At 34.8% G+C, this 27,072-nt stretch overlaps 3 protein-coding genes across 3 annotated transcripts; 2 read left to right on the top strand and 1 right to left on the bottom strand.

The window, feature by feature from the left end:
* Positions 1–2,572, bottom strand: LOC307168890 (uncharacterized protein). The gene is made up of 2 exons (XM_079889195.1): positions 2,038–2,572; positions 1–567 (listed from the first exon to the last, which is right to left on the bottom strand). The coding sequence occupies exons 1-2, from the start codon at positions 2,319–2,321 to the stop codon at positions 327–329; spliced, it is 525 nt and encodes a 174-aa protein (XP_079745321.1). The 5' UTR covers positions 2,322–2,572; the 3' UTR covers positions 1–326.
* A 1,478-nt stretch (positions 2,573–4,050) lies between these two features.
* On the top strand, positions 4,051–12,357 carry dhcr24 (24-dehydrocholesterol reductase). The gene is made up of 9 exons (XM_079887862.1): positions 4,051–4,476; positions 5,471–5,629; positions 6,276–6,381; positions 7,709–7,827; positions 7,912–8,175; positions 9,251–9,394; positions 10,128–10,325; positions 11,838–12,016; positions 12,170–12,357. Exons 1-9 carry the CDS (start codon positions 4,246–4,248, stop codon positions 12,321–12,323), a joined length of 1,554 nt encoding a protein of 517 aa, XP_079743988.1. The 5' UTR covers positions 4,051–4,245; the 3' UTR covers positions 12,324–12,357.
* Positions 12,358–16,184: 3,827 nt separating this feature from the next.
* On the top strand, positions 16,185–19,375 carry LOC307167900 (transmembrane protein 205). The gene is made up of 4 exons (XM_079887213.1): positions 16,185–16,300; positions 17,205–17,349; positions 17,704–17,867; positions 18,553–19,375. Exons 2-4 carry the CDS (start codon positions 17,250–17,252, stop codon positions 18,853–18,855), a joined length of 567 nt encoding a protein of 188 aa, XP_079743339.1. The 5' UTR covers positions 16,185–16,300; positions 17,205–17,249; the 3' UTR covers positions 18,856–19,375.
* The last annotated feature ends 7,697 nt before the right edge of the window (positions 19,376–27,072 follow it).

Genomic DNA, 27,072 nt, shown 5'->3' with positions numbered 1-27,072 from the left:
ATCAGTTATTGAAAGAGTGGGAGACAGAAGGCCTACCTAAAATTAAAGCCACATCACTTGTAAAATGCATTACATTATGTTTAATGAGAGATAAACTGCATATTTCCAATAGCTTAGGTATAGATTTTATATGTATAATGCATTTTATTTGAGAAAAGGCTGTTAACACATGGTTCAGACGAAAACCATCTCAAGAGGCCCAAAACACCCCCTCTGCGAGCTGTGGATTGTTAATGCCTGTTTCGTAGCTTCATCAACACTTGTTTGTGAATATTTTAGGGTGGGTAATCAGCTCCTCAGTTGGGGTCTCAAGGGATGAACAGATATCACACTTCGAAACTGATCTCCCGTGATCTCCCAAACAGAGGTTCAGTGAGCAGCTGTGTGTCCGAGTAGCTGCGCCTCAGGTGTGTGGAGCTCCTAGTGGTTTTGATGGCCACCTCATAAGGCGGAGGAGGTTCCATGTCCCAGTGAGGAGGCCGACCCCGACTGGTAGGGCTGAAGCAGGCTGGTTCCATGGGGGGATAGTCCAAATCATCACCATATACACATCGCCTTTGCACAGTCCTTCAAAATACAATCGCACATTATTATTATTAATACGTTCATACTGCAATATATATATATATATATATATATATATATATATAAATATATATTTATAATATATATATAAATATTAGGGCTGTTAAACGATTAATCGCGATTAATCGCATCCAAAATAAAAGTTTGTTTTTACATAATACGTGTGTGTATGGTGTATAATTATTTTCTATATATAAATACGCACACATGCATGTATATTTTAAGAAATATTTGCATGTATATACTGTGTATATATATTTATATTATATATAATTTATATTATATATAAATATTTTATAAATAAATAACACATTTTCTTATATATATATATGCATGTGTGTGTATTTATATATAGAAAATAATTATACTCCGTACAGACACATAAATTATGTAAACACAAACTTTTATTTTGAATGCGATTAATCGTTTGACAGCCCTAATAAATATATATATATAGGCCTATATATATATATATATATATATATATATATATATTACTCTGGACCTGCATAACTGGGACCTAAATGAAAGGTTTTACACAGTTTATCAACACTAGAGGGCCTCTCAGTATCAGATAACAGCGCAGAGGAGCAGCAGCATTATAAGACTTCTCATCTAAGTGAGTTTTAATGACATCTGAGGGTGGGGGAGAGGGGGAAAAGAAAGAGATATGGCTCAAATCTGGATGGATAAGGGTTATGGGTGGAAAAGTAAAATTATCTGCATGTTTTGTGTTAAAAGGTTTGTTAGAGGAAGTATGAGTTCAGAGATTAGCTTTCTGGGTGTTGGAATAAGAACAATAATACAACACACACACACACACACACACACAGCCTATAAGAATTAGGATATTATTCACGAAATGTGTAACAAAGTAGTTTCTTTCAATTAGCAATTTTATACACTTTCATTTTAATGTGTCCTTGTTACACAGGTTACATGTATTTACTAATAGCAATAACTATAAATAAGGCATAATTACATGCAACTAACCATAAACCAAACCCTAATCCTACCCTAACCCTACAGTAAGTATAGTTAATTAATATTATTCAGTACTTAAATGTATAATTACACTGTAACAACAAGGGCACCTTAAAAAAGTGTAACCTTTATAATTTACTTTGTAACACAAAAAAAGCTGCATTAAAATGGACAAGAGTTTATGTGAGTGCACATTTACGGATACTTTAATAATACAAAAAGGTTTTTTTTTTTTGTTGGTTTTTTTTTCACGAAGTGTTAGGCTACTAAGAAAATCTGGCTTTTTTTGACTGAGAGTTTGGGGGTTCCTGAAACTGCAAATGTTAAGTATGACTCTGTTTAACGCACTTTTCGATGGAACCTCCTATATGAATCATAAATTGCTCAAACTGATTTTATCTTCTGCGTTGATTTCATTTTATCAAACATCAGTTTAAGATCATTTATGAAGCGTTTCTCCACACTCACCCGTGCAGAAAGACGGACTGGGATTCGGGGATGAGGTTTCCGGCCGGTGGGGTGAACATGACTTGACTGTAGTCGTGGCTGTACTCTTCATTATAAGGCACCGGGGTTCTCTTGCCGTTCATAGCCCAGAAAAGTCCTAAAATGAGCATCACCGCCCCGAGCACCACACAGCACATGCTGAACGCCTGCAGTCGACTTTGATTAGAAGTTAGAAAAGCGGTGGAGCCACCGGTGACTATTAAAAATACTCCAATAAAAATAGCGCCATGATGTAGTGAAGGCATAATGTAAGTTCATATCATTGATCTATCTGAAATGGTCCGCGCGCATCTTAAGCTTCAGGGTGATATCGAGACTCCAGGGTGAACCGTTCTGCATTGGTTCAATTCTAAAGGAAATAGTTTCATATTACCCACTGTCTTGATTTAATCACTTGTAGCTAAACTAAAAAGGACATAAAATGCATTATAGAAATGTAACATCGCCTGCACTCGATGGAGTTGCCGTTCACGCGCATCAGGTTTAGTCCATGCTGTCAAATGAGCGCAGCTGCTTTGCTGTCAAACTCCTCTGTCATTATAAGAGCATCATTAGAGTTCATGCCCCACCCAAGAGCCGTCTGTAGGCCAGATGCTTATTGGCATGAATGTAAAATTATGATTCCAAACAAGAAGTCATGTAGATCCTTAAAGGAGCTATTTAGGCTACGTGGCGACCTTAAACCTTTTTTTAAATAGATTCGTATAAACAGGTTCAAATGAAAATCCATTTGATATATAGGCTGCAGTTAGGCTTGCCCGCCTTGCCGGTTAACCCTTCATAAGATGCTCAATCATGACGTCAGTTTGTAGGTCCACTAATTATTTAGAAATAAATTGCTCTGAAATTTCATGAGCTTTTAGATTGTGATTATAGGGTTTGTATACATACTCTATATATATATATATATATATATATATATATATATATATATATATATATATATATAGTATACATATAGTACATGTAGTATATACAGTATAGGCATATATACTACATGTACTGTATACAGTACTGTATACAGTACTATATGCAGTACTATACAGTATACAGTGTATATATATATATATATATATATATATATATATATATATATATATATTATAAATGCTATATACAGTATACACACATAGCCTATACACCTAGCCTATGTAAACAGCAATATTGTGAAATATTATTACAATTTAAAATAATGGTTTTCTATTCTCATATACTTTCAAATATAATTAATTTCTGTGATGCAAAGCTGAATTTTCAGCATCATTACTCCAGTCTTCAGTGTCACATGATCAAAAATCATTCTAATATGATGATAAAATATATTTCACAATATAATTTTTTTTTTTTTTTTTTTTTTGATCAAATAAATGCAGGCGTGATGAGCAGAAGAATCTTCTTTCAAACACATTAAAATAGGCTAATGTTTCCTATACACTGTAGGCATATGTAGCTAGTGGTTCCTTTTTGTTTATATTTTGCGAAACATAAAATGTTCTAGGAACGTGCCTTTTAAGTTTTATTTTTTACAACCATTAAAAAAAAATGTTCTCAGAACGTTCAAGTAGCCTAATGTTAATGTTAACCATGGACCTTATTTTACTTATAAGTTAAAAAACCACCTTGCTGTAAACCTGGAAAAGAATTCGATAAAATAGCACATTATAGTATTTGAACCATATTTAAAATGTTATCATTAAAAAATATCAAGAGATAAGCTCAGCATGTCAGACATGTGCCTGTAACTGTACTCTGGTCACCTCATTTCTCATTGCTGCATGATAATGAATGAACTCATCGCACCGAGTCAATGGTGTGACGGTGATTCTTTTTTGTGATTGGCTGAAGAGACGATACGAAACCACTGGCATCATCTGATTTGACGCTCTACTGACCAATCACCGCATGCTGGGGGCGGTGCTCAGACCACCTGGAAAATACATGCAAAATATAATGACAAATCGTAAGCGTGCAAGTAGTGAGAAAGGTCGCATAACGAATACAAGTCGAATGAAATGACAGTTTATTAGACCGCGTTAATGCATGTGTTTTTATGTTCGTCCGTTGTAAATACAAATAAAAGCATTTACCAAAGGAAAGTCAAGAAACAAGCTCCATGCTCTCTTAAACTCCTTTGAAATTAGGCGACTCGTGATTTAAAAAGCTGTCGGAATGGATCCGTTGTTATATTTGGGTGGGTTTGTTGTTTTGTTTTTATTATGGATTAAAGTAAAGGGCTTGGAGTACGTGATAATACACCAGAGATGGATCTTTGTTTGTCTCTTTCTCCTCCCCTTATCCGTCATCTTTGATGTGTACTATTACCTGCGCGCGTGGATCATCTTCAAGATGTGCTCAGCGCCCAAACAGCACGACCAGCGAGTCAGAGACATCCAGAGACAGGTAACGGCAAAACCTCATGCTTTAGCTTATTCATAGAGCCTGGGATTTTTATACTGTACTGTCATGTAGTATTTCATATACTTCAATACTGCATTTAAGAAAATCAGGATCTGATTGCATTTTTCTGTTCAATATTTATTCAGTAGGCTAGCCTACATCAGTGAGATTGATCATGCATTCTGTATTAAAATTCGTGTAAAGCCTAATACTAATGAATATGCATGAAAAACATGAAATGTGCTTTATCTGTTGAGCGGGTGCCTCTTTAAAGAATTCTGATTAAAAAATAAAAAATAAAAATAAGGTATAATAAAAAGTAGCAAGGATCGTCCCCATACAGGTCGCGGTTGTAATGGGGTGACACAGGGCGTGGCCAAAAGGTAGTGACACGCCCCCTACTATTCGACATAACAATAACAGCTTTGGTGCACCTGTCATAGGAACTAAAAGTAAAACACTTTAAAATTGTTTCTGGTAATTGAAATAAAGCTAAAATAAAATATAAATATTATAAGAAAAATTAGAACGGAAATAAAGTACATAAGTTTCTAAAACTGAAATGCTACATAGAAATATTAAACAACAAAAAAACTAATAGCACATAAAATGACCAACACTGAAACTTAAAAAAAAAAAAAAAGTAAGCTAAATAGTAATAAACACTATAATATTATATAAATAATACTAAAATAACACTGAGGTGCACACATATGAATATGTCAAACTGATAAAAAATAGACTAATTTCTCCACTTACTAAATGACATCACTTTTGGTCACGACCGAATCAAATTGAACTTGAAATTACTTGAAACAGTAGTATGTGAAAGATATACAAGATAGTGTAGCTGTTTTTCTGTGGTTATTGCTGAATAAATGTAAAAAAATAATAATAATAATAAAAAAATTATGAATTAAATATTAAGAATGCATAAACTTGATGAGACTTTGATGCAATTTGATTTTAATAAAATGTGATGATTTCAATGTTTCAGGTGCGAGAATGGAAAAAAGACGGGGGAAAGAAGAAATATATGTGCACAGGTCGTCCAGGATGGTTGACTGTGTCCCTCAGGGTGGGAAAATACAAGAAGACGCACAAGAACATCATGATTAACATGATGGACATCCTGGAGGTGGACACAAAACGGCAGGTAGCTGTTGCCAAACATGCTTTTTTTAAACAACAAAATTGTTTAGATATCTTCTCCTCATTAAAAGTTTGGAAAGAAAATGCTTTCAGTGGACAGTAAAGAATTTCAAAAATGATTTGCATCATACACTGTAAAAAGTGAACAGTTGGATCAACTTAAAAAAATGATTTCAATTGGTAACACCTAAAGAAATGAAGTTTTCTCAACTTAAATTATCACGTTTTATCAACTTCATTTCACTAGGTTAATCACACTTATATTATTTGAATTCATTCAATCCGATTATTTACATTAGTCTAACTTAATTTCACTGCATTCCAACTTAAATGTATTAATTTTTACTACAGTTGGATCAACTTAAAAAAAATACTTGGTAACACCTAAAAAAATTATGTTTCCTCAACTTAATTATATTTTCTCAACTTAATTTCACTAGGTCAATCACACAAGACTGAAATTGCTTTAGAGATATTTATTACCATTAATTCATTTATACGCTAACAGTGTTTTCCATATTACAAACTTTGAGAAATCATTACATTATAACTGTTCATATTTGTTGTGCCAATGAAACTTATTAAAGTTAATGTAAAGAGAGGTAATGTACCAAATCAAACAACAAATCAAGAGTTTACCAATTTTCCAGGTGGTGCGTGTTGAACCTTTAGCTAACATGGGTCAGGTGACCGCTCTGCTCAACGCTATTGGCTGGACACTGCCTGTGTTGCCTGAACTTGATGACCTCACAGTTGGTAGGTTATGAGAGAGAATCTATAATCAAACAAATGTTTAAAGTGCCCTTTTATCATGCTTTTTTTGGGATATTATCTTTCATGTAGTGTGATATGTTTGTGAATATAAAAGGTCAGCAAAATTTAAAAGATCAAAGTGCATGATAGATTTCCCAAGAACCAATTTTATAACTGCCTGAAACGAGTCGTCAGCAATTCCAGCCTTACTTCCTGCACGAACCTACGTAGGTTTGCATAATTTGCATAATGTCAGTGTATGTTCTTCATTGGCTGCCTGCGAACAACGTCAACTCTGACCCTCAAACACCGTAGTTGTAGCTGAGTGTTGTCGACATGTCAAGAATACGCTTTTGTCAGCGTTATGAAAGCAAATCCACTTTGCATGCACTTCAAAAGGAAAAGGACACCATCGTTACTGTTCGTATCACTGTGTAAACAAGTGCCGAGGAAGCTGAAATTCAGCTATGGTAAATTTGCAGGGAAAAGTATGTGAACCCTTGCACATGACTATCTGGATAAATTCAATAATACATGCACAAAAAGGGTTCACATACTGTACTTTTCCCAGCATCCGTGTGTTAAGCCTAGTTGTTTGTTACTAAGCCTCAGATTACAGCAAACTCTTATTTATGTGGCGTCTAGATGCATTTGAGCATTTTCTATTCAGCACACAGTAACACTTCTCTCCATTTAGATGAAGATTGTAAATCATCTCTGACCTGAATAATCTCTCCCTCTCTTTCCGCATGCTCTGCAAGGGATTAGTTTAATGTCTCTGAGCACTTTCAGATATTCGCTTTCTTTAAATGGAGCATAACATTCTCTCCTGATCAATATTATATGCCATGTGTGGTGCATCAGAGGCTGCTCCTAATTAGGTTTCAATGAGGCAGATTAGATTTGGGGCGGATACGGGTCCTATTGCTGAAAGTGTTTATAGATCCCAGAAAGGAGCGCTCATTGGCGGAGAATTGTTTTATACTCTCTCTCCTTCAAATTCATTTGTAATTCTGTAGAGACACACTGCTTAGTAATAAGACATGGGAAAGGTGTGTTGTGTTTGTGAAGTGTTGGACGATAGGAGATATTTCTGGCCACATGTATTGATTCCTATATCTTTGAAACCATAAGCACCGTATCAAAGCAATAGTTTTATACAATACCATTTCTAAAAGCAGTTTAGAGCTGTGCATCAGTAATCAAAGGTCAGTTATTTGGACTTTTGATCCTTTCTTTTTAGCTCCCAGTTGGCACTTTTCCAAATTTGCTTTCCAAATATATTATCAGTGTATTTTTCAAGTGTTTGAAAGTGTCTCTCATGATTCAGGTGGGCTGGTAATGGGAACAGGCATTGAGTCTTCATCTCACATCTACGGCCTGTTCCAGCACATTTGTGTGGCCTTTGAGCTGGTGTTGGCTGATGGTAGTCTGGTCCGCTGCACTGAGGTGAGTCCATTGTTACAGAGTATATAAAATGCACACACATAGATAGGTTTAAAATCTTTATTAAAACAAAATTCTTGCTCACAGAAAGAAAACTCTGACCTGTTCTATGCCGTTCCTTGGTCCTGCGGGACTCTGGGGTTCCTGGTTGCGGCGGAGATCCGGATAATTCCAGCTCGAAAATGGGTGAAGCTTTGTTACGAACCTGTACGAGGCTTGGATGCTATTTGCAAGAAGTTTGCAGAGGAATCAGCCAATAAGGAGAACCAGTTTGTGGAGGGACTGCAGTACTCTCGGGACGAGGCCGTGATTATGACGGGCACCATGACAGATTATGCAGAGCCTGACAAGGTGATAATGAAAATTCTGTAATCTGATTGTTTTTTCTTAGAATTTTTTTTATGGCCCACTTATTGAAGCTTGTTTCTGCCATGGATAAAAAAAAGAGACTTTAGTTTACAATTCTGACTATTTTTCTTGCAATTACGAGTTTATATTTCACAATTTTGAAAAAACAAAACAAAAAAAACGTCAGAATTGCTTGTTAAACACAATTGTTAGGGAAAAGTCAGAATTACATGTTAAACTCACAATTGTGATAAAAAAGTCTGAATTCTGTTAAACTCACAATATTGAAAAAAAGTCAGAATAACAAAAAGTCAAAATTGCGTAAAACTTGCAATTGTGATAAAAAAGTCTGAATTCTTTGTAAAACTTGCAATTGTGATAAAAAAAAATCTAAATTGCATGTTAAACAATATTGAGAAAGAAAGTCTGAATTCTGTGTCAAAGTCAAAATTTGGAGAAAAAAAGTGAGAATTGAGTTTTTAACTCGCATTATTGAAAAGAAAAGTCAGAAATGTGTGTTAAATTTGCAATTTTTGAGAAGAAAAAAAAGTCAGAATTGAGTGTTAAACTCACAATTGTGAGGAAAAAGTCCAAATTCCATGTTAAACTTGAAATTCTGAGAAAAAAAATTCTAAATTCTGTTAAACTTGCAGTTGAAAAGCAAGTTAGATTTGAGTTTCAAACTCGCAATTCTGAGAAAAAAGTCAGAATTGAGTATTAAACTCGCAATTCTGAGAAAAAAAAGTCAGATTTGAGTTTTAAACTCACAATTCTGAGAAAAAAGGCAGAATTGAGTTTTAAACAAAATTCGGAGAAAAAAGGTCAGAATTGAGTGTTAAACCCACAATTCTGAGAAAAAAATTCAGAATTGTGAGATAAAAATTTGCAATTACCTTTTTTTAAATTTTTTTATTCCATGGTGGAAACAAGCTTCCATACCCACTCGCCTGTTCACATATTGGCAACGGCCCACTTTCTCAATGACACTCGTCTGATTATTATGAAAACATTTACAATTAAACCCCATTGCATTATCATTCAGATTCTTTTTCTCTCTGTCTTTCCCTTTGTCTGTTAGACAAACTGTATAGGTTACTATTTCAAGCCGTGGTTCTTTCGGCATGTGGAAGGTTTCCTCAAGCAGAACCGTGTAGCAGTGGAGTACATTCCTCTCCGGCACTACTACCACAGACACACCCGCAGCATTTTCTGGGAACTACAAGTAAATTACTCAACAAAATCACCCAATTATATGCCTTTTTTCATATTTGTTTTTCAAGAAATAATAACAATAACTGTCATCATCTTGCTTTGCATTTGGGATATGATTAATATCAGACTCTTATTGAGACAGTCATAGTTTTAACTTTCAATTTGGCTTTTGGTTTGTGGTGTACTGTACACTTCAAATGCATCAAGAGTTTGAAACACTTGCTTCCTCCTCTATGGGTTGCATTAGCGTAAGCATTTTTCATTTGTCCCATAATGCATAGTTAAAGAGACAACTGTTATTCTTCTCTTCCATCTTAATAAAGCGACGTCTCTCGCTCTCTCTCTCTCTTAACCCTTCTGTCTCACTCTCAAACATTCTCACACACAGTTTTGATGCATTATATCCACTGAAGCCTTCCATTAGCTACAGGAAGCATGCGTTGTCTGTTGATTGGCAGCACTAGTCTAACATTACTCAATAAATTATGCAGCAAAAGCTCAGGTCAGGAGTGTGCTTTGACTTTCAAACATGAATTTTGTGATCATAAAGAATGCTGTACATGTACACACATTCTTGCATTTGCTAACAGCACTTCCTGTAATATTCGTGTATACATTCATCGGTCAGCCCATTTCTTTTCTGTCTTATTCTATATCTTGTTCCCCTTTACTTTTTCATCTGTCAACCATGTAAACTTTCCATCACATTTCCTTCCACCATTTCCTTGTTGTCTGTTTTTCAGGACATCATTCCGTTTGGGAATAACCCGTTGTTCAGGTATGTGTTCGGCTGGATGGTTCCTCCTAAGATCTCTCTGCTGAAGCTCACGCAGGGAGAGACCATCCGCAAACTGTACGAGCAGCACCATGTGGTGCAGGACATGCTGGTCCCCATGAAACACATCAAGACCTCCATCCTACGCTTCCACGAGGACATACACGTGAGACACACAAACATGTGGTGACAAATTGTTGGCTAATATTAAATCTGTACTTTTTTGTCTGTTATTTTTCATGTTAAACATGCTAAAGTTTTAAAACAGAATTCTTAATTTATTGAAAAAAGCAGGCATCAAAATATATTTGTTTATATGAAAGTCTGTTCCGGTAATGCTCACCACAGACTTTATTTTGCTCAAAAATCGAAAGCTGCTATTCTGAAAACACATTAGAAATTCTCACGGGAACCCATGACTCAAAAAGCCAATTCTCTTCCAGAGTACAAACTGAACAGCTCTAAAGCAGCCAAATCAGAACAATGTAAAAAGGGCCAATACACTCACACACATACTGTATATATTACATTTTAACATTTCTGTTTTCCATTTTAATGTGTTCAAAAGCGTAATTTATGCATTACTCCAGTGTCACATAATACTTGTTGAAAACAGTTTTTGCTGCTTATTTATATGAAAACTTCTTTCAGGATGAATAGAAAGTTTACAGCATTTATTTGAAATATAAATCTTTTGTAACATTATCAATGAAACTGAAAACCTTAAAACTCACCCTTGATCACCAAAATTACATATTTAAAAGTTTTATTTTTCATATTTAAAATTTTTCATGCCTTAAAATAGCTTGAATGTAACTCTAAACCCTTGCCTCATGTAGTATACAGTTCTATGAATATGCAAATTATCCCCGCCTCCACTCACTCACACCAGCTCGTTGACGATCACACGTTGACCTGATTGGTACGTGATTTCAAACTGCGTTTTTGAGACTGTCTTTGGTTCACTGCAGTTTTAAGGAGAAAATACTCATACTATTTGTATGCAAATTTTTGGATATCACATTAAGAAACTCTGGATGGAAATGCCGAGATGCGCATAAATTCAAAAATGTGCATAAAAAACGTATGCGCTCACTTGAGACGGATATTTTTTCTTTTTTATCCAGTAAGAAAACGTGCATAAAGTATGATGGAATCACATATACCTAATAAATTCCTCGATACGCATCAAAAATGTGACTTTGGACAATGTGACGGCATAACTGGACCAACCAGCAGACAGATCTAGTTGCATAGCATCTGAAATGTTGTTTTAGTCATTCTCTGAAATGGCTTAGGCAATTATTCCAAATAACTTTGACAACAGACTCAACGCTATGCGATATTCCAATTTTGCGCACAAGTTAAATTCACAACTTTGGATGGAAGCATCGCTAATGAAAACTGGAGTAATGATTCTGAAAAATTCAGCTTTGATCACAAGAATACATTACATTTTAAAATATATTCAAAAAGAAAAGTTATTTTAAATCGTAATGATATTTCACAGTATCACTGTTTTGATGAATTTTTGTTCAAATAAATGCAGCCTTGGTGAGCATAAGAGACTTCTTTCAAAAACATAATAAAAAAACTTGACTGATCCCATGTTTTGAATGATAGTGTATATGCAATGTACTACATTTAGTGCATTTTCTCATGGTGATGTGTGTTGTAGGTGTATCCTCTGTGGCTGTGTCCCTTCATGCTGCCCAATCAGCCGGGAATGGTGCATCCTAAAGGAAATGAAGATGAACTGTATGTTGATATTGGAGCGTATGGGGAGCCCCAAGTCAAACACTTCGAAGCCAAATCATCTACGCGCCAGCTGGAGAAGTTTGTTAGAGAGGTTCATGGGTCAGTTATCACTTTTCACCTTTCCATTAGTTGGCAAAGACTGGCCTAAATTTCAATAACCATGTTTTGAAATTCTGTAAAATTGTAAGTGATAAAAGTCTTTAAAACATTATTGTACCCGGGTATTTTATAACACAGCACTTCCATTTCTAGATTCCAGATGCTGTATGCTGATGTATACATGGAACGACAGGAATTCTGGGAGATGTTCGATGGAACACTGTATCATAAACTCAGAGAGCAGCTCGACTGTAAAGATGCATTTCCTGAAGTATTTGACAAAATCTGCAAGTCTGCAAGACACTGAATCAAAGCAAACCTGAAAGGTGTGACCAGCAAAACAGCCAAATAAACTGTACAACGCTTTTGCTGAAGAACATGAGCGCATTGGGGCAGATACACTTAAAGGGCAAATACTCTTATTTCTTGAAGGAACACCAGCTAAGTTTCAAATTTCAACTCATATGTCTGTATTTGAGACAAAAAAATAAAGGCCCTTATTATTTAATTTTTTTTTAAGTTTAACATGATAAGATTCACTTAAACAATATATGGTGCTTAACAGATCAGTAATTTATGTACATTCAAATGTGAATAAATATAAATTATAAATGAAACTATTTTAGAAAACCTTGACTAATGATCATATGACAAACATTTATTTTACATTATAAGAGCTACTATTGAAGCTATATAGGACTAGAATATATATATATATATATATATATATATATATATATATATATATATATATATATATAATGTTTTCTAAAATAGTTTCATTTATATGTATAGATAATTTTTTTATATATATATAGACAAGCTCGCAATTGCTACTAGAAAAAAATTCAGAATTGTGAGTGAAAAAAATTCCGCAATAACATCTTTTTTTATTTCATGCTGGAAATGAGCTTCCATAATTACCAATGATTATTAAAACAAATGAAATTTAAGAACAAATTCTTTATTTTCCTACATTGTCAATGTTTCCTACCTCACACTAGATGTCTTAATAATATCTAACATACTGATTTATTTTAGAGGTGTGTTGAAAGGGATATTTTATATACTAAAAACATTAAAACGCTTAATATACGCCTGGCACTGTTTGTGAAAGTGTTTAGCATTTGTTTTCGACCCATAATGTACCACTTTGTAATATAAAAAATATATTTGTGTGTATTATGAAAGTTAGTCAGTTATTCAGTTACATAGGTTAGTATTTTGTCTAAAAACATAAGCCATTTTTTTTTTCAAATCTAAATATCATATGTGTGGCCTTCTGAACTTGTTTTTGCCCTTTTATACTGTTCACACAGTATATATTCTGTATTTGTATTTTCAGTGTGCTGGATGTCACATACTTAGCAGTCTCAAAATATCCATTAAAATGAATAATTTAAACCATACAGACTGTCCTGCTGTTCATGTCATTGAATTTTGCTTTGATCAATATAAATGTTCAGTATCTAATAATGGAGCTTCCGCAGAGTTTTTTTCTGGTGCTGATGGCAGTGCTTAATGTATATGGGCTGGGTTGGAGTGGATTTATGCCTGAGGAATATATATATCATATAAAAACTATCATCCATCTGGCCCAAATGAACATTAACTGCTCCCAGTCTCTCCCTGTAACATGATGCCGGCACTTTATGATAATACCTTGTTGAGCAGTCACCTCCATATCATATTAATTAAATATCTTAGCTTCAAGAGAACATTTTTCTTTTTTTGAGAACATTATAATATCCCTCCAGAACTAAACCATCATACAAATCTTCACTAATATCTATAATCAGTCATTAAAATGCACATAAATGATGGAAAACGCTTAAGGAAACACTTCTCCCATGTCTCCCTCTAGTGACTGAATTATACCTTCAAGCCTTTTCTTTAATGGTCCCATATGCCTATAAAACTGCCAGGTGAAATGTTATGGCACAAGCACATTATTTCACAAAATAAGATTTCTTAGATTTCAAATGTGAGGCAATGGATTCAGTGTTCAAAATGAATCAGCATGTACCCACGATTTCTGATCCTTCGGAAATCATTTTAATATGTTGATTTGATGCTCAACAAACATTTATTATTATGTTGAAAACAATTGTGCTATATATATATATTTTTTTTTTTTTGTATTTTTTTTTTAACTGTGATACATTTTTCTGGATTCTTTGATATATACATTATATACATTATACATATACATTATATTATATATACAATATATACATATTTTCAAAGAACAGCATTTATTTGAAATAAAAATCTTTTGTAACATTTTAAAAGTCTTTACTGTCTATTGAATGCATCCTTAGTGAATAAAAGTATTAATTTCTCTCTCTCTCGCTCTCTCTTTTAATCTGACCACAAATGTTTGAATATTGTTTTCACAAAAAAAATTAAGCAGCAAAAACAATTGTTCTCAACATTGATAATAAGAATAAATGTTTCATAGAATCAAAGAATGATTTCTGAAGGATCATGTGACACTGAAGACTGGAGTAATGATGCTGAAAATTCAGCTTTGCCATCATAAATTACATTTTAAAATATATTAAAATAGAAAACAATTCTTTTAAACTGTAATAATATGTCACAATATTAGTTTTTGCTGTATAAATAAATGCAGCCTTGGTGAGCATAAAAAATATATATGTTTCCAAACTTTTAACAGATAGGCCTACTGTATTCGCTAAGCTTGTTGGAATTCAGTTAAAGGGGTGGTTGAATATGATTTAACTTTTCTAACTTTAGTTAGTGTGTAATGTTGCTGTTTGAGCATAAACAACATCTGCAAAGTTACAACACTCAAAGTTCAAAACAAAGGGAGATATTTGCTTTTAAAGAAATTGCTTTTTAAGGACTACAACAAACGGCTGGTAGGGACTACACAACATTCCTCCTGGGTTAGTGACATCACTAACCCTAAAATTTACATAAACACTATTTAACACTATTTATAGATTATCAAGACAGAATATGCAAATCAGTGACTAGAAGATAACTACACAAAAGCTACATAAATTCATCAACTAACCATTCAGAAATGTTTGTCTACGTGTTGTCAGTTCACCTTGAGTCTCTCAATCTTTCTGACTTCGATTTGAACATAAAAGGCTAAAAGTTTTTCAGATTTCCAGTGCATGTTTGTGTGAGGTAAAAGCACAAGCTCTTGAAGCTCCGCCCCTTGTGCCAGGAGCAGCAGCTCATTTGCATTTAAAGGAACAGACACAAAACGGTGCGTTTTTGCTCACCCTCAAAAAGTGACAACTTTAACATGCTATATAAAAATATCTGTGGGGTATTTTGAGCTAAAACTTCACATACACACTCTGGAGACATCAAATACTTATTTTACATCTTGTGAAAAGGGCATTATACCACCCCTTTAAGATATGTACATTTTTCAAGTCTGGCCCAAGGTTTCTTTTCGATTATATATTCACAAATCCACTCACAAATGTTCATGAAGTCCCTGGTGTTTCTGGTTTTGTTCTCCTTTAGTTGCACATGGTAATTGCCCTGAACAATTGTTAATCAAAGCAGTGGGACAAACAGTAAAGAAAGTGCCCAAGAGAGTTATCCTGCCCTTTGCTCATTCACACTCATTACATACAGACCAATGACATGTTGAGCACTAATGAATCCACCAGTTTGAACATGCCCTGTGAAGTGAAGTGACGGAGGGAGTGAATCCTCTGTTTTTTAGCTATAATTAAGGTCTTTATCAGTTATCTGGTCCTTTGTTGAGGTGAATAAGCCCTAAATTCTCAACTGCTGACATATCAAACGTGTTGTCCACATATTTTTCAAAAAGTAATTTGTTTTACTTATTTAAATAACAATAAGATACGTTTTTAAACGTAGGCTACATTTGTAGCCAAATGTTTGTGTGTGCTTAACCATTTTTTTCAGGACAAATACCCAGAAGTGAGCTAAATATGACTAAACATATATATTTTTTTTTTTTTCTATATATCCCATATAGACAGCTAAATGTGTGTATGTACATGTGCAAAACACCTTTTCCTTAATCAAGAATTACCGTAATCAAAAAGCATCCACATAAAGCACGCCCACCAGTATACAAACCACGCCCAACAATAACAAAAACACACAAACCACGCCCAACCGCATACGCAACACGCATAAACCACGCCCACTGGTCTGACTGCCACAGAGTTACTACAGCTGCAGACCGGTTCCTCCTTCACCCTACATTTATGGTGCTCTACCAACCGGCCAACGACGATTTACATAGTGACTGGTGATCGTCCGGTAAGTAGATCGACATCATGGTGAAAGCATGTAGCTGTAATGATATCCAGCCTGTCATAACCCTACAGGTGTAGCTTTCACATGACGCAACAAAAAATACGTGCTGCGAGAGCTTTTCTGGCTTGTACTGTTACGTCGGTGCCAGTTTAAAATATCAATGGATTTGATCTGTTGGAAATAGTCGCGGTGGGAAGCTTTGGAAGTTGTTTGACACCGTGGCTGTGTCTCAACAGCTAGTGAGTCGCCTACATAGACAGTACTTTCGGGCATTATAGATGTCTTATCCGCGTGACCAACCGACATTGCAGTCTAGGTAGGCAGTTCAGCAGCTTTTGAGACACAACCTACATTCTGGACATGGCATTTGTGAATCGGCCTTTGCACAATAAAAGAGCACAAGTAGTGCAGTGCAGTCACGCAGACGGTTCTTAAAGGGACAGTCCACCCAAAAATTAACATTTGTCAATTATTTACCCTCATGTCCTACTTTGTATGACTGCTGTGGAACACAAAACATGTTAGGCAGATTCAGTCACCCTTCACTTTCTTGGCATATTTTTCCATTCAATAGAAGTGAATGATTACTGGGGTTGTCATTCTGGGTTAGGAGGAACAACATGGTGTGGGTGATAAAGTTTTCATTTTAGGGGTGAACAATCCCTTTAATTTGTTAGTCAGTGTACCTGGTATGATTCATATTAGATGGCAGATCTTATTTTAAGAAGGTTTGTTCCATTATGTTATGCCTTGTTACTCATGTGGGTGAAAGGTGAGCGCCTCCACCTCTTTTGTTTATAATGCAGAATGTGTTTTGTAGTGTGCATCACATTAAGTACATGACTTAAGACTTGTACAAGATTAACTCTTACTTAAACTTGATGTATGAATGATTTTTCTGTCACAGTGACAGTGAGTGAGGGAGGTGAAAGACGATAGTTTGCCCGTGACAATGACTACAGACAGAGAGCCTCCTGTCACTGCTAAACTCCTTCACCTCGTGTTTCTCTCCACCTTCTGGGGAATGCAGATATGGGTCACCTTCATATCGGGTAGGTGTGGTCACTGTTTCCCCCCCACCCCATTTATTAATGATATAAAAGGCCACTTAGGTATACTTGAAGAGAGTACCCTTTTATTGCATTTAAAAAAATGTATTTAATTGTAAATAACATGCAGTCAAGTGTCTGAAAAATTTACATTCAGTTCACACTTAAGTATATTCTTTTAAAGGATATTATTTAATGTGTTATAAGTACTCCTTTTTAAAAAAAAGTATGCTAAATGTACTTCCTTTTTCACAAGGGTAATTTTATACATTTATACAAATGTATTCAAATCTAAACAAGGTTTATAATATGCACAGTCCTTAAGGTTGTCTTGATTTTTACTTTTGTTTTGCTCAGGCTTTGTGATGGACAACCATCTAAACCGACACACGTTTGGCTTCATCCAGAGCAGGCTCTTCCCGTTTTACCTGCATATCGGCTCTGCCTGTGCTTTCTTCAACCTCACCATCTTCGCCATGTACCATCCCAGCAACATGCTGGATGACAAAGAGGCCTTCCAGGTAAAATGTTCCCAGATATGTGAAAAGATGTTCCTGAAATAGTTCATCCAAAAATGACGAATGGCCCTCAAATCTGTACGGTTTCCTTTCCTCTTTGGAACATAAAAAGAAGATATTTAATGTTCAAGCTTCAAAAAGGACACAAGATCACCATAAAAGACTTGAGCATGATATTTATTTATGTCTTCTGAAGTCATGTTAAAATTCTGAGTTGGAGACACAGCACATTATTCATTGATAATCTTAATGAGCTGAGAACCGCTGTAATTGAATCCTTGAGTCAGTGAATTGAACTTTAACTGAATCAGTCAGATTCATTAACACATCATTGGTTTTATGAACTGACTCCGCTGATTTATCGACTAAAATCAGAGTCAAAAGAATGAATTGAATCGAGCATCTCATGAATTCGTGAATGTTAAGATTTAAATTGTGACGGAGCCATAAAAGTCGACTCTCATTCAGTACTTTTATGATGCTTTTGCTTCCTTTTTGAATCTCCGGTTGCATGAAAAAGAGCGGCCAGCACATTCTTCAAAATATGCTCTTTTTTGTTAAATGGAAAATAGGAAGTCATACATGTTTGGAATGACATGAGGATGAATAAAAAATTATTTTAAGGTGAACCTTTATGTAAGATGACAGACTCTCTCTTGATTCTACTAGCTTTCTGGTTTCTCCCCAGATCTTCATTTATTTTGTGTGTGTGACTGTGGCGGCAGTGAACGCCCAGTGGTTTGGCCAGATGACCTCGGAAATCATGGCGGACATGCACCTGATTGAGCAGGCCTGTGGATTGGGTCAGGACATCGGACTCTCGTCCAATCGGGAAGCCTACGCCAAGCTCTGCGAGACGGACCCCAAGTATAAAAAGCTGAGCGGTCGGCTGTGGCTGTACCACCTGCTGTCCTCTCTTTGTAACCTCTGCTGTATCGTGTGTAACGGATACAGCCTATATTACCTGGCAGAAAACCTCACCACCCTCTGATGACCTTCCTGCCTTATAGTGGAGTTATACTCCCACAGTGCAATGCAAAACCTTCGGTTAGTGTCTGTGTGACTCCTGCTGCTCTCAGGTACTGGATTACTTCCTGACAAATCTGCTCATTTTATCTTTGTTGTGCTAGTTTTAGCATAGAATATGTATAGAGAATATTTGTTGTAAATGTTATAGATAATGGCTGTGGATATTTCAATTAAAAAGATGTTACACTGCACGCTTGAGGAATGAGGGAAAAGAAATCGACACGTTTTTTTAATATTCTAGAAGTTGTTATGGTTTTCTGAGCAACCTCACTCTATCACAAAAAATATATATTTTATCAAATTATTTGGTTTCTCTGTTTCAACAGCCAGCCTCACCCTTTTCTCCTGGACTAGGTGTGAATGTATCAACATGTTCGCGCACAATCTTTCAGTGCACTTCTACATTTTAACAAGGATGAATATGCTAATTATGCTCTCATCTTAATGTTGAATTAGAGCTTAAATAAAATGCACCCAGCACCAGTTGTACCACAGTATATATATATATATATATATATATATAAAATATGCACTACTTGTTAAACGTTTGGGGTCAGTAAGTAAAAAAAAAAAAAGAAATTAATACTTTAATTCAGCAAGGAAGCACTTGATCAAAAGTTACAGCAAAGACATAAAAATGCTACAAAAGATTTCGATTTAATAAAAAAATGCTGTTCTTTTGAATTTTTTACTCATTAAAGAATCCTGAAAAAATGTATCACGGTTCCCACAAAAATATTATGCAGCACAACTGGTTTCAACATCAATAATAATAATAAATGTTTCTTGAGTAGCAAATTATAAGCATATTAGAATAATTTTTGAAGGATCATGTGACACTGAAGACTGGAGTATTGATGCTGAAAGTTCAGTTTTGTCATCACATGAATAAATTACATTTTAGAAAACAGCTATTTTAATACTATTTCGCAATATTACTGTTTTTCTGTATTTTTGATCAAAGTAATGCAGTCTTGGTGTCAGTTTGGTTCATGAAGTATGTTCAACGTTGAGGCATTGTTTAATTTATATTTGCTGTTAAGAGACATTTACAGATGTAGATGCTCTCTATCTGAAACCATCAAATTGACCTTTGTCATGACAGGTTCAACAGAAACCAGTTTATCTCCTGTTTGACTGCTTTTGCACTCAGTGCCTTTTGCAGGTGTTAAGCAACAGCAAACCGGACTACCTGGGTGTATCTTGACAGTGTTCTTTAGAGGCATTTTTTTGTGAAACACGTGACGTGACTCACTAATGTCTTAGTCAAAATTGTATGTATTCAGATAATAAGCAGCACCATTATTATAATGGCTACACCTTGCTATGGAATGTACTGTAGATTCTGCGTTCAGTCGCTTTACACTTCTGCTGTCTGTCCACCATATTCGTATCAGTTACTGTACAGTGCCTTGCATACTATAGCGATATCTTCCATTTTTCAGTACTGTATGGCAGTTCCCAGTAAGATGCTGGTGAGGCTTTGAGTTTGTCCCTGTAATTAGGGATGGACTATATTTTATCAATGCAAATGAACCGGCAGCTATAACAGTGAACCTGTTAATGATTATATTTAGTGTGTTTAAATTAAGAAGGCTTAAAATATCATCTAGTATATCATGGTCAATGGAATCAAATACAGAATAACTTTGTGCTTATATTGTGTCATTGAAGTTCCATGGATTTTTAGCTGAAGTTTCGTTATTGTCTGGCTATGTAGATGAAGTAGTAGAATAAGAATATTTTTGCATACCCGCCAACTAAAAGGTAACATTCTCAGAATTTGAAGGTTCTCTCAAAGTTAGGAACAAACATTCTTAAGGGCTCCTTCACAGAACGCGTTTTTAGCTTTGGAAAAGTAGTAGAATGGACCCGGGGGAAAAACGCAAGGTCTCGGGACGCGTTTTTTAAAAGTTGAACTGATTTTAACTTGAGCGCCGCGTTTTTGGAACGCCGTGTGCGTGACGCTGCGAGCGCAACCTTCAGTCTAGCGCGCGTTTACATAGAAAAACAATGGAAAAGTAGCGCATTTATAACGGCCCCTTACACTAACATTAATAACATTATATCAAAGTGTCTTGACTTTAATAATGTTCTCAAAACGTTAGAACAAAAACATTATTTATAGAACATTTTTATCTGTTTAGTTGGACTTTGTTTGTTAGGCTACTACTCGTTTTAGTTTTGTTTGTAAAATGAACAAATGGAATGTACCCTTAATGTTCAACCGAGAAAAAGCATTTTTACAAAACTGGACAATTTGAACGTTCAGAGAACATTCAGAAATAACGTTTTTATAGCTTAATGGGAATGTTAGCATGTTAGCAAAACATTCTTAGAACATATTTTTGGGTCTGTCTGAATGAAAGGTAATTTCATTTTATATTGCATCCCTTTATGTAAAGCTGAAATGAGTCTTTTTGGCATCAAACTGCAAAGTTAAAATGTCAAAACATACTGTTTGTTCCATTTGTAATTTGTGCAGAAATCACATGTCACCTAATGAAGATTAATGTCTGAATCTGTGATGAATATAAAGCTGTTGCAGTTACATTGTGTACTGTATGGAAATGGGGTGAATGTTTTTTGTTTGTTTTTTCAAATAAATTAATACAATTGTTTAGATTCTTATGCGCTTTGTTCTCAATCTCAACAGGCCAAAACTGTAGTTAAATTAATACAAATGTTTAGATTCTTATGCGCTTTGTTCTCAATCTCAACAGGCCAAAACTGTAGTCTAAATGTAAAATGTCAAGGAGAGCCTGTACTTGGAGTTAAATATTTTACTGAACTGAAATATTTTCATGTGACTGAAATATTTATGACCATAAGCAGGGCAGTAATTCAGATGAATACAAAAACACATTAACAGATTAATCAAAAACATAGATGTTGGATTTGATATATAGCCTACCAGGGGCCTATGAAGCTGGTTTAAGTGGCTAACCAGGTATGTTTCAGTTTAGTTTGCACCAGCCCTGGGTTTTAGGCACCATGAAAGTGGTTGGGCTTTTAGCAGTGTTCATAACTTGCGTTCCCCGGTTAACCTGGTCAGGGGCGGGTTATGTTCCAGTTCCAGTTCTGAACTTGGACCAATCAGCTGTGAGCAAAGTGACACATGTCTGATGCGATAAAGTCACTCCACCTGTTTTTACTCCAAATTAAAGGTAATAGCAAAAAAAAAATTAAAGACAAAACTGTCTGGCTTTTAGTAGCTCAATGCTTAGATGAATCACATGTCACAAGTTATTATTTGTAGCTCAAGGCTATTTATTACATTATGACATTATTCACAATCACACAACCCTGCACATCATCATAACTCTCATCACTGCCAATATATAAGCACTCACCTCACCCCAGCTCTTGGTCCGACCTCGTTTGTTGTATGTGGAGTTGATCTCCCCGTCTCCAGCGATCTCCCCCTTTGGACTCCTCTACATGCTCACCTCATCCCTGCAACTTTGTTGTTTAATAAAATCACTATTCACCATCCATCTCTCTCTCCTGTGTCTGCTTAACAATAACACTTCTGAGCTGGTGTCAGGTTATATGGGAATGTGCTATCTGTATGATTACTTATGTTTGCAGCTTAACCCATTTGTGCCCAAATTTTTCTGAATGGTTTCATGCATATAATCCTGTTAATAGTATCATATGTGAACATGTTCTGCATTTATTTTCCCCAGGTTTTTTTTTTCTTTCTTGAAAATCATATTTGAATGTGCGGCAACTATAGTTGCCGGTGGGCAAATATGTTGTATGCACCCCTTCAATGTAAAATATGAATAGGAGGAGAACATTTGGCATTTATCTAAAAATAACTGCTTTCAACAGATCAATCTTTATTCATAAACAAATTTATTATGTATAAAAGTCGAAGAACATTTGATGCAGACCAAAAAAAAAATTGCATCTAGCTTATAATCTCTTGAATATGAAAACACAACAAACAACAAATCCATTTGCCTTAACCATTGTGCGCTGTTCAGGGTCTTTTTGACCCACATTTCTGACTTTCATTCATGGGGATAACATGGATAATTTGACATGGTTAAGTGTTTTTAAAAGATTTTTGCCCATCTTTTGGAAAATGCTGTTCTAAAAGTAACAATTTATCACTTTAACCAGTAGATGGCTGCAGAGCACCACTATTTGCTATTTGACTAACTGAAAGACATCTTTTCACAAGTTTTTCCAGTTGTACTCATATCTACATATAATGAAATCACAATTATAATAATAAAAGTTACTTTTTGTCAAAGTTTAGGCACTTTTTGTACTGAAAAAAGTTTTCTGTTTTTCAGTAATGTTATATTATGATTAGAATCAAATGAATTTGATCAATGGACAAAATTCATCCTCAAAATCAGAAACAACACAGAACACACAGACAGAAATGAAGTGGCACACTTTAAATTTGTAGAATTATATGAAAAACATATGTTTGAAATAAATGATAAACTCTAAAAACTCCAACTTTTCTCTTTGTAACATCCTGATCAGGTTTGATTCTAATCATAATGAAACATTATTGAAAAACTGATTTTTTTTCAGTACAAAAACTGCCAAACTTTGACAAAAAGTAACTTTTATTGTTATAATTGTGATTTCATTATATGTAGATATGAATCTAACTGGAAAAACTTGTGAAAAGATGTCTTTTAGTTTGAAACTTTTAGTACTTTTAGAGCTCTGCAGCCATCTACTGGTTAAAGTGATTTTTTTTTTTTTTTTTTTTTACTTTTAAAACTGCATTTTCCAAGATTTGGCCAAAAATCTTACACTAAACCATGTCAAATTATCCATGTTATCCCCATGAATGAAAGTTAGAAATGTGGGTATTTTATAAGGCAAATTTTTTATATATTTTTTTTCTTTTTGGAGAATTTTTCTTTTCTTTTTTGAACATTTTGTGGAGTAAAAATGTCCAAATGTAGAGTAAAAACATTAATAAACTGAGTAAAATTACATTTGTTTAATATATATATATTGTTACAAAATAACATTTTGTTGCCTGGGGTCTCTCAGACCCCAAACAGCCTGACTGTAAACCGCAAACGAACAGCGCACAAGGGTGTTGTGGAAAAAAGTTGTGGAACATAGTGCAGAACAAAGTGCAGCCATAACAGGGCATTGTGTATCAAAAAGTTAAATGAAAATAAATAAATACAAATAAATAGAATGAAGAAAAAAATATATCTATATAGAGATGTCATTTAAAGGGTTAAGTTGTGTTTATGCACAAAACAAGACCAATAAACTTGATTTATTAACCTATTAACACAGTATACCCCATTTTCCCATGATATATGTACTTACAAGGCATTTGCCCACCGGCAACTATAGTTGCCGCTTGGACTTTTGACTAAGTATACAAAAAACTATAGATCTCTTGTAAGATTTGTTTTGTTTGGCTGATTCTAGAGACCTTCATGATTATGTAGATATATATATGTCAACAAAAAATACTTATTAGTAACATGAAAATGACCTTTCTTTGGGAGGGTTTGCCTTCGCCCTGCTTCCTGGAAGTAGGGGTAGGAAGTTGACAGCCTCATGTGACAGGGAGGAAGTGAATACCTTTTTTTTTTTCTTGAAATGCTTTATTTGGTTGTTTGCTTGCATTTCATTGAGAAATAAAACATGGACAACATCTAGAAAAATATTTACAAAAGGAAAATGACAACTATGTACTGCGGCAACTATAGTTGCCGGTGGGCTTAAATGGGTTAACACACAACACATTTTTTTATTATTCATACCACAACAGTAAATAAGTGTTTAACTGTCACCCCCCTTTTTGAGAATAGACATGAAAATGCACTATCCAAACTTAAATGATTGTAATTCAAGAATGCTTTGGAATATAGACTTATGTTTGGTCTTGCCTTAAAGAAGACACTTAGCAGATTGCTGAAGTGAAACTATGAAAAAGTATGAAAAACTAAAACTTATGTAAGTTTAAATTGACTGTAATTCAAATGTACTGTACTTAATTTCTTATTTTATATAAAATATATCATTTACTAAATATTTTTCACTCTAAAATTATTATAAAATCAAAGACATATATCTAACCATAAAGTTGAAGCTCCAATGAAATTTTGTTTAGGGACTGAAACAAAAATAGCCACCGTTTTCTTGATGCATTCTCCTGTAACAAATGGACTACTTCCACAATACTTCCGTGTTCTACTTATTACATCTCGGGAGTTTCCGGTTCAGCATTTAACTCACCTACATACATGAGAACGTAGATTATCACTATGTTTAAAACAATTAATCATGTTCTCTGCGTTAACATGAATTATATTGAACCTGCTGAAATGCTCCTATAAGTATATTTTCTTTCCAACTGTGCATTCTGAATAATAAATAGGCTAAATATAAACCAACTAACCTGCAGCAGTCCACTGCTCTCATTAACAGTGTGTTTTTCTTTTACTGATCATATTTCATACCTGTTGAGTTTACATTTTTAAATTAATTTGACTAATAAAAAGGATTACTTGTGTGCGCTGATGCTTTTATTCCATTTTTATTCCATTTTTATTCCATGCTTTTAAAATAGTTGAATGAATGAATGAATGAATGAATGAATGAATGAATGAATGCGCGGTACATGCCTATAACGATTTTAAATAGGCTAGGCTATTTAATTCATTTTAAACAGTAACGCACACAGCGTAGAGGAGAATGACAGTCAACTTACTAAGCAAGCATTTCAGGCATAAACATGTAAACAGTAAAAAGATTGACAATGAAAAATAACACAATATAAATTAATATATTTAATTAAAATGAATAAATGTTCGTACTGATGTTATTCATCAGGTCTCACACACTTCACACCCTGTGGTGAAATAGCCTATCTTTAACAGCATTGTTTAAAAATGAGTGTCGAAAATTCTCTATAAAATTTTGTAAAGATCTTTCAAAATCAAAGGGATTACAATATGAATCTTTATTAAAAGAAATGACCTGTATTAATTGTCTCTCCAAATGATACAGAGAAAGAAATTCTATACTTGTTAAGAGAACAACTAATTTCATATGGAAAAGGCTAAAGGGGCTTATGTTAGGTCTAGGGCCAAATGCCGGGGGAGAAAAAAACCTCATACTTTTTCAATTTGGAAAAAACTTTTTCTGTTTATTTGTAGTCACAAGACATATGTTTACATCACATTTAGAAAGAATGATCATTTCTACAAATATGTTACCAAAAATACGAACTGATGAGCTTTAGCACTCTCTCCCAATACAGTTATATTTTCAGTCAGAGAAACAGAGGAAGCTCTCGAAAAACCAGAGCTGCTTTATTTCATGACATATGTGGAGCTAAATATGGATATCAGACAGTCCGGTATAAAGAGACGTTAGAGATGGGTGGTATGAACAAAGATCCATATCACGGTATTTTTCAAAATTATACCGGTTTCACGGTAGCCTAGAGCTGGTAAGTCCCGCCCATCCGTAAAACCCCGCTGGACCTCTAGGTTGAAAAATCGTCAATGCAAGTGAATGGGAGAAAATAATTATTTTCTGGTCGTTTGAATTGTGCCATGAATGTGAACATATGTTGTCTGTGAATTTTTTATATAATTTTTCATGTTACGAGTTTGACAGTATATGGTATGATTCTTCGGCAGTTGTGGAAAAGACATAACGTGAAAGACTACATGTCGCTTATGTGACGTCACCCCATAAAGTTGACTTACCCGTGGTTTTCGCCAACCTTAACGATTTTGTCCTCTCCCTGAAAGAAGCATAGACAGTATAAGAAGGGGAAAGAAGGCGGTGAAGTGCACCAAAGACACAGCCATGTTTAGCGGGATCCGTGAGCTAGTGTCCGTGTGCGAGTGGTGGTGACGTTTCAAACGCGTCGAAAGCAGCGAAGAGTTGTAGTCCACAAAGTGCTCTCACACAAAGTCTACCCGTATCAAACTTCTACCCGCTAAATTGTAGCATTCTTTACACGAAAAATTATTTAAAAAATTCACAGACAACATATGTTCACATTCATGGCACAATTCAAACGGGACCAGAAAATAATTATTTTCTCCCATTCACTTGCATTGACGATTTTTCAACCTAGAGGTCCAGTGGGGTTAGCGGAAGGGGCGGGACTTGACGGTATTTTATTTTTTCAAGCATGACTGGGTGTTACCTACAGTCT

Source organism: Squalius cephalus (assembly GCF_949319135.1).
Source record: "Squalius cephalus genome assembly, chromosome: 12".
Taxonomy (NCBI): Eukaryota; Metazoa; Chordata; class Actinopteri; order Cypriniformes; family Leuciscidae; genus Squalius; species Squalius cephalus.
The sequence above is the reverse complement of the archived record's forward strand: the minus strand, read 5'-3'. Positions and strand labels throughout refer to the sequence as shown.

Bases quoted from the DNA above. Each gene is read 5' to 3' on its own strand.
- LOC307168890 (XM_079889195.1), bottom strand. From the start codon at position 2,321: ATGCCTTCACTACATCATGGCGCTATTTTTATTGGAGTATTTTTAATA. The intron at 568-2,037 runs GTGAGTGTGGAG...TGTATTTTGAAG, and splicing joins CAGTCCGTCTTTCTGCACGG to GACTGTGCAAAGGCGATGTG.
- LOC307167900 (XM_079887213.1), top strand. From the start codon at position 17,250: ATGACTACAGACAGAGAGCCTCCTGTCACTGCTAAACTCCTTCACCTC. The intron at 17,350-17,703 runs GTAGGTGTGGTC...TGTTTTGCTCAG, and splicing joins ATGGGTCACCTTCATATCGG to GCTTTGTGATGGACAACCAT. The intron at 17,868-18,552 runs GTAAAATGTTCC...GTTTCTCCCCAG, and splicing joins ATGACAAAGAGGCCTTCCAG to ATCTTCATTTATTTTGTGTG.
- dhcr24 (XM_079887862.1), top strand. From the start codon at position 4,246: ATGGATCCGTTGTTATATTTGGGTGGGTTTGTTGTTTTGTTTTTATTA. The intron at 9,395-10,127 runs GTAAATTACTCA...TCTGTTTTTCAG, and splicing joins GCATTTTCTGGGAACTACAA to GACATCATTCCGTTTGGGAA. The intron at 12,017-12,169 runs GTCAGTTATCAC...TTCCATTTCTAG, and splicing joins TTTGTTAGAGAGGTTCATGG to ATTCCAGATGCTGTATGCTG.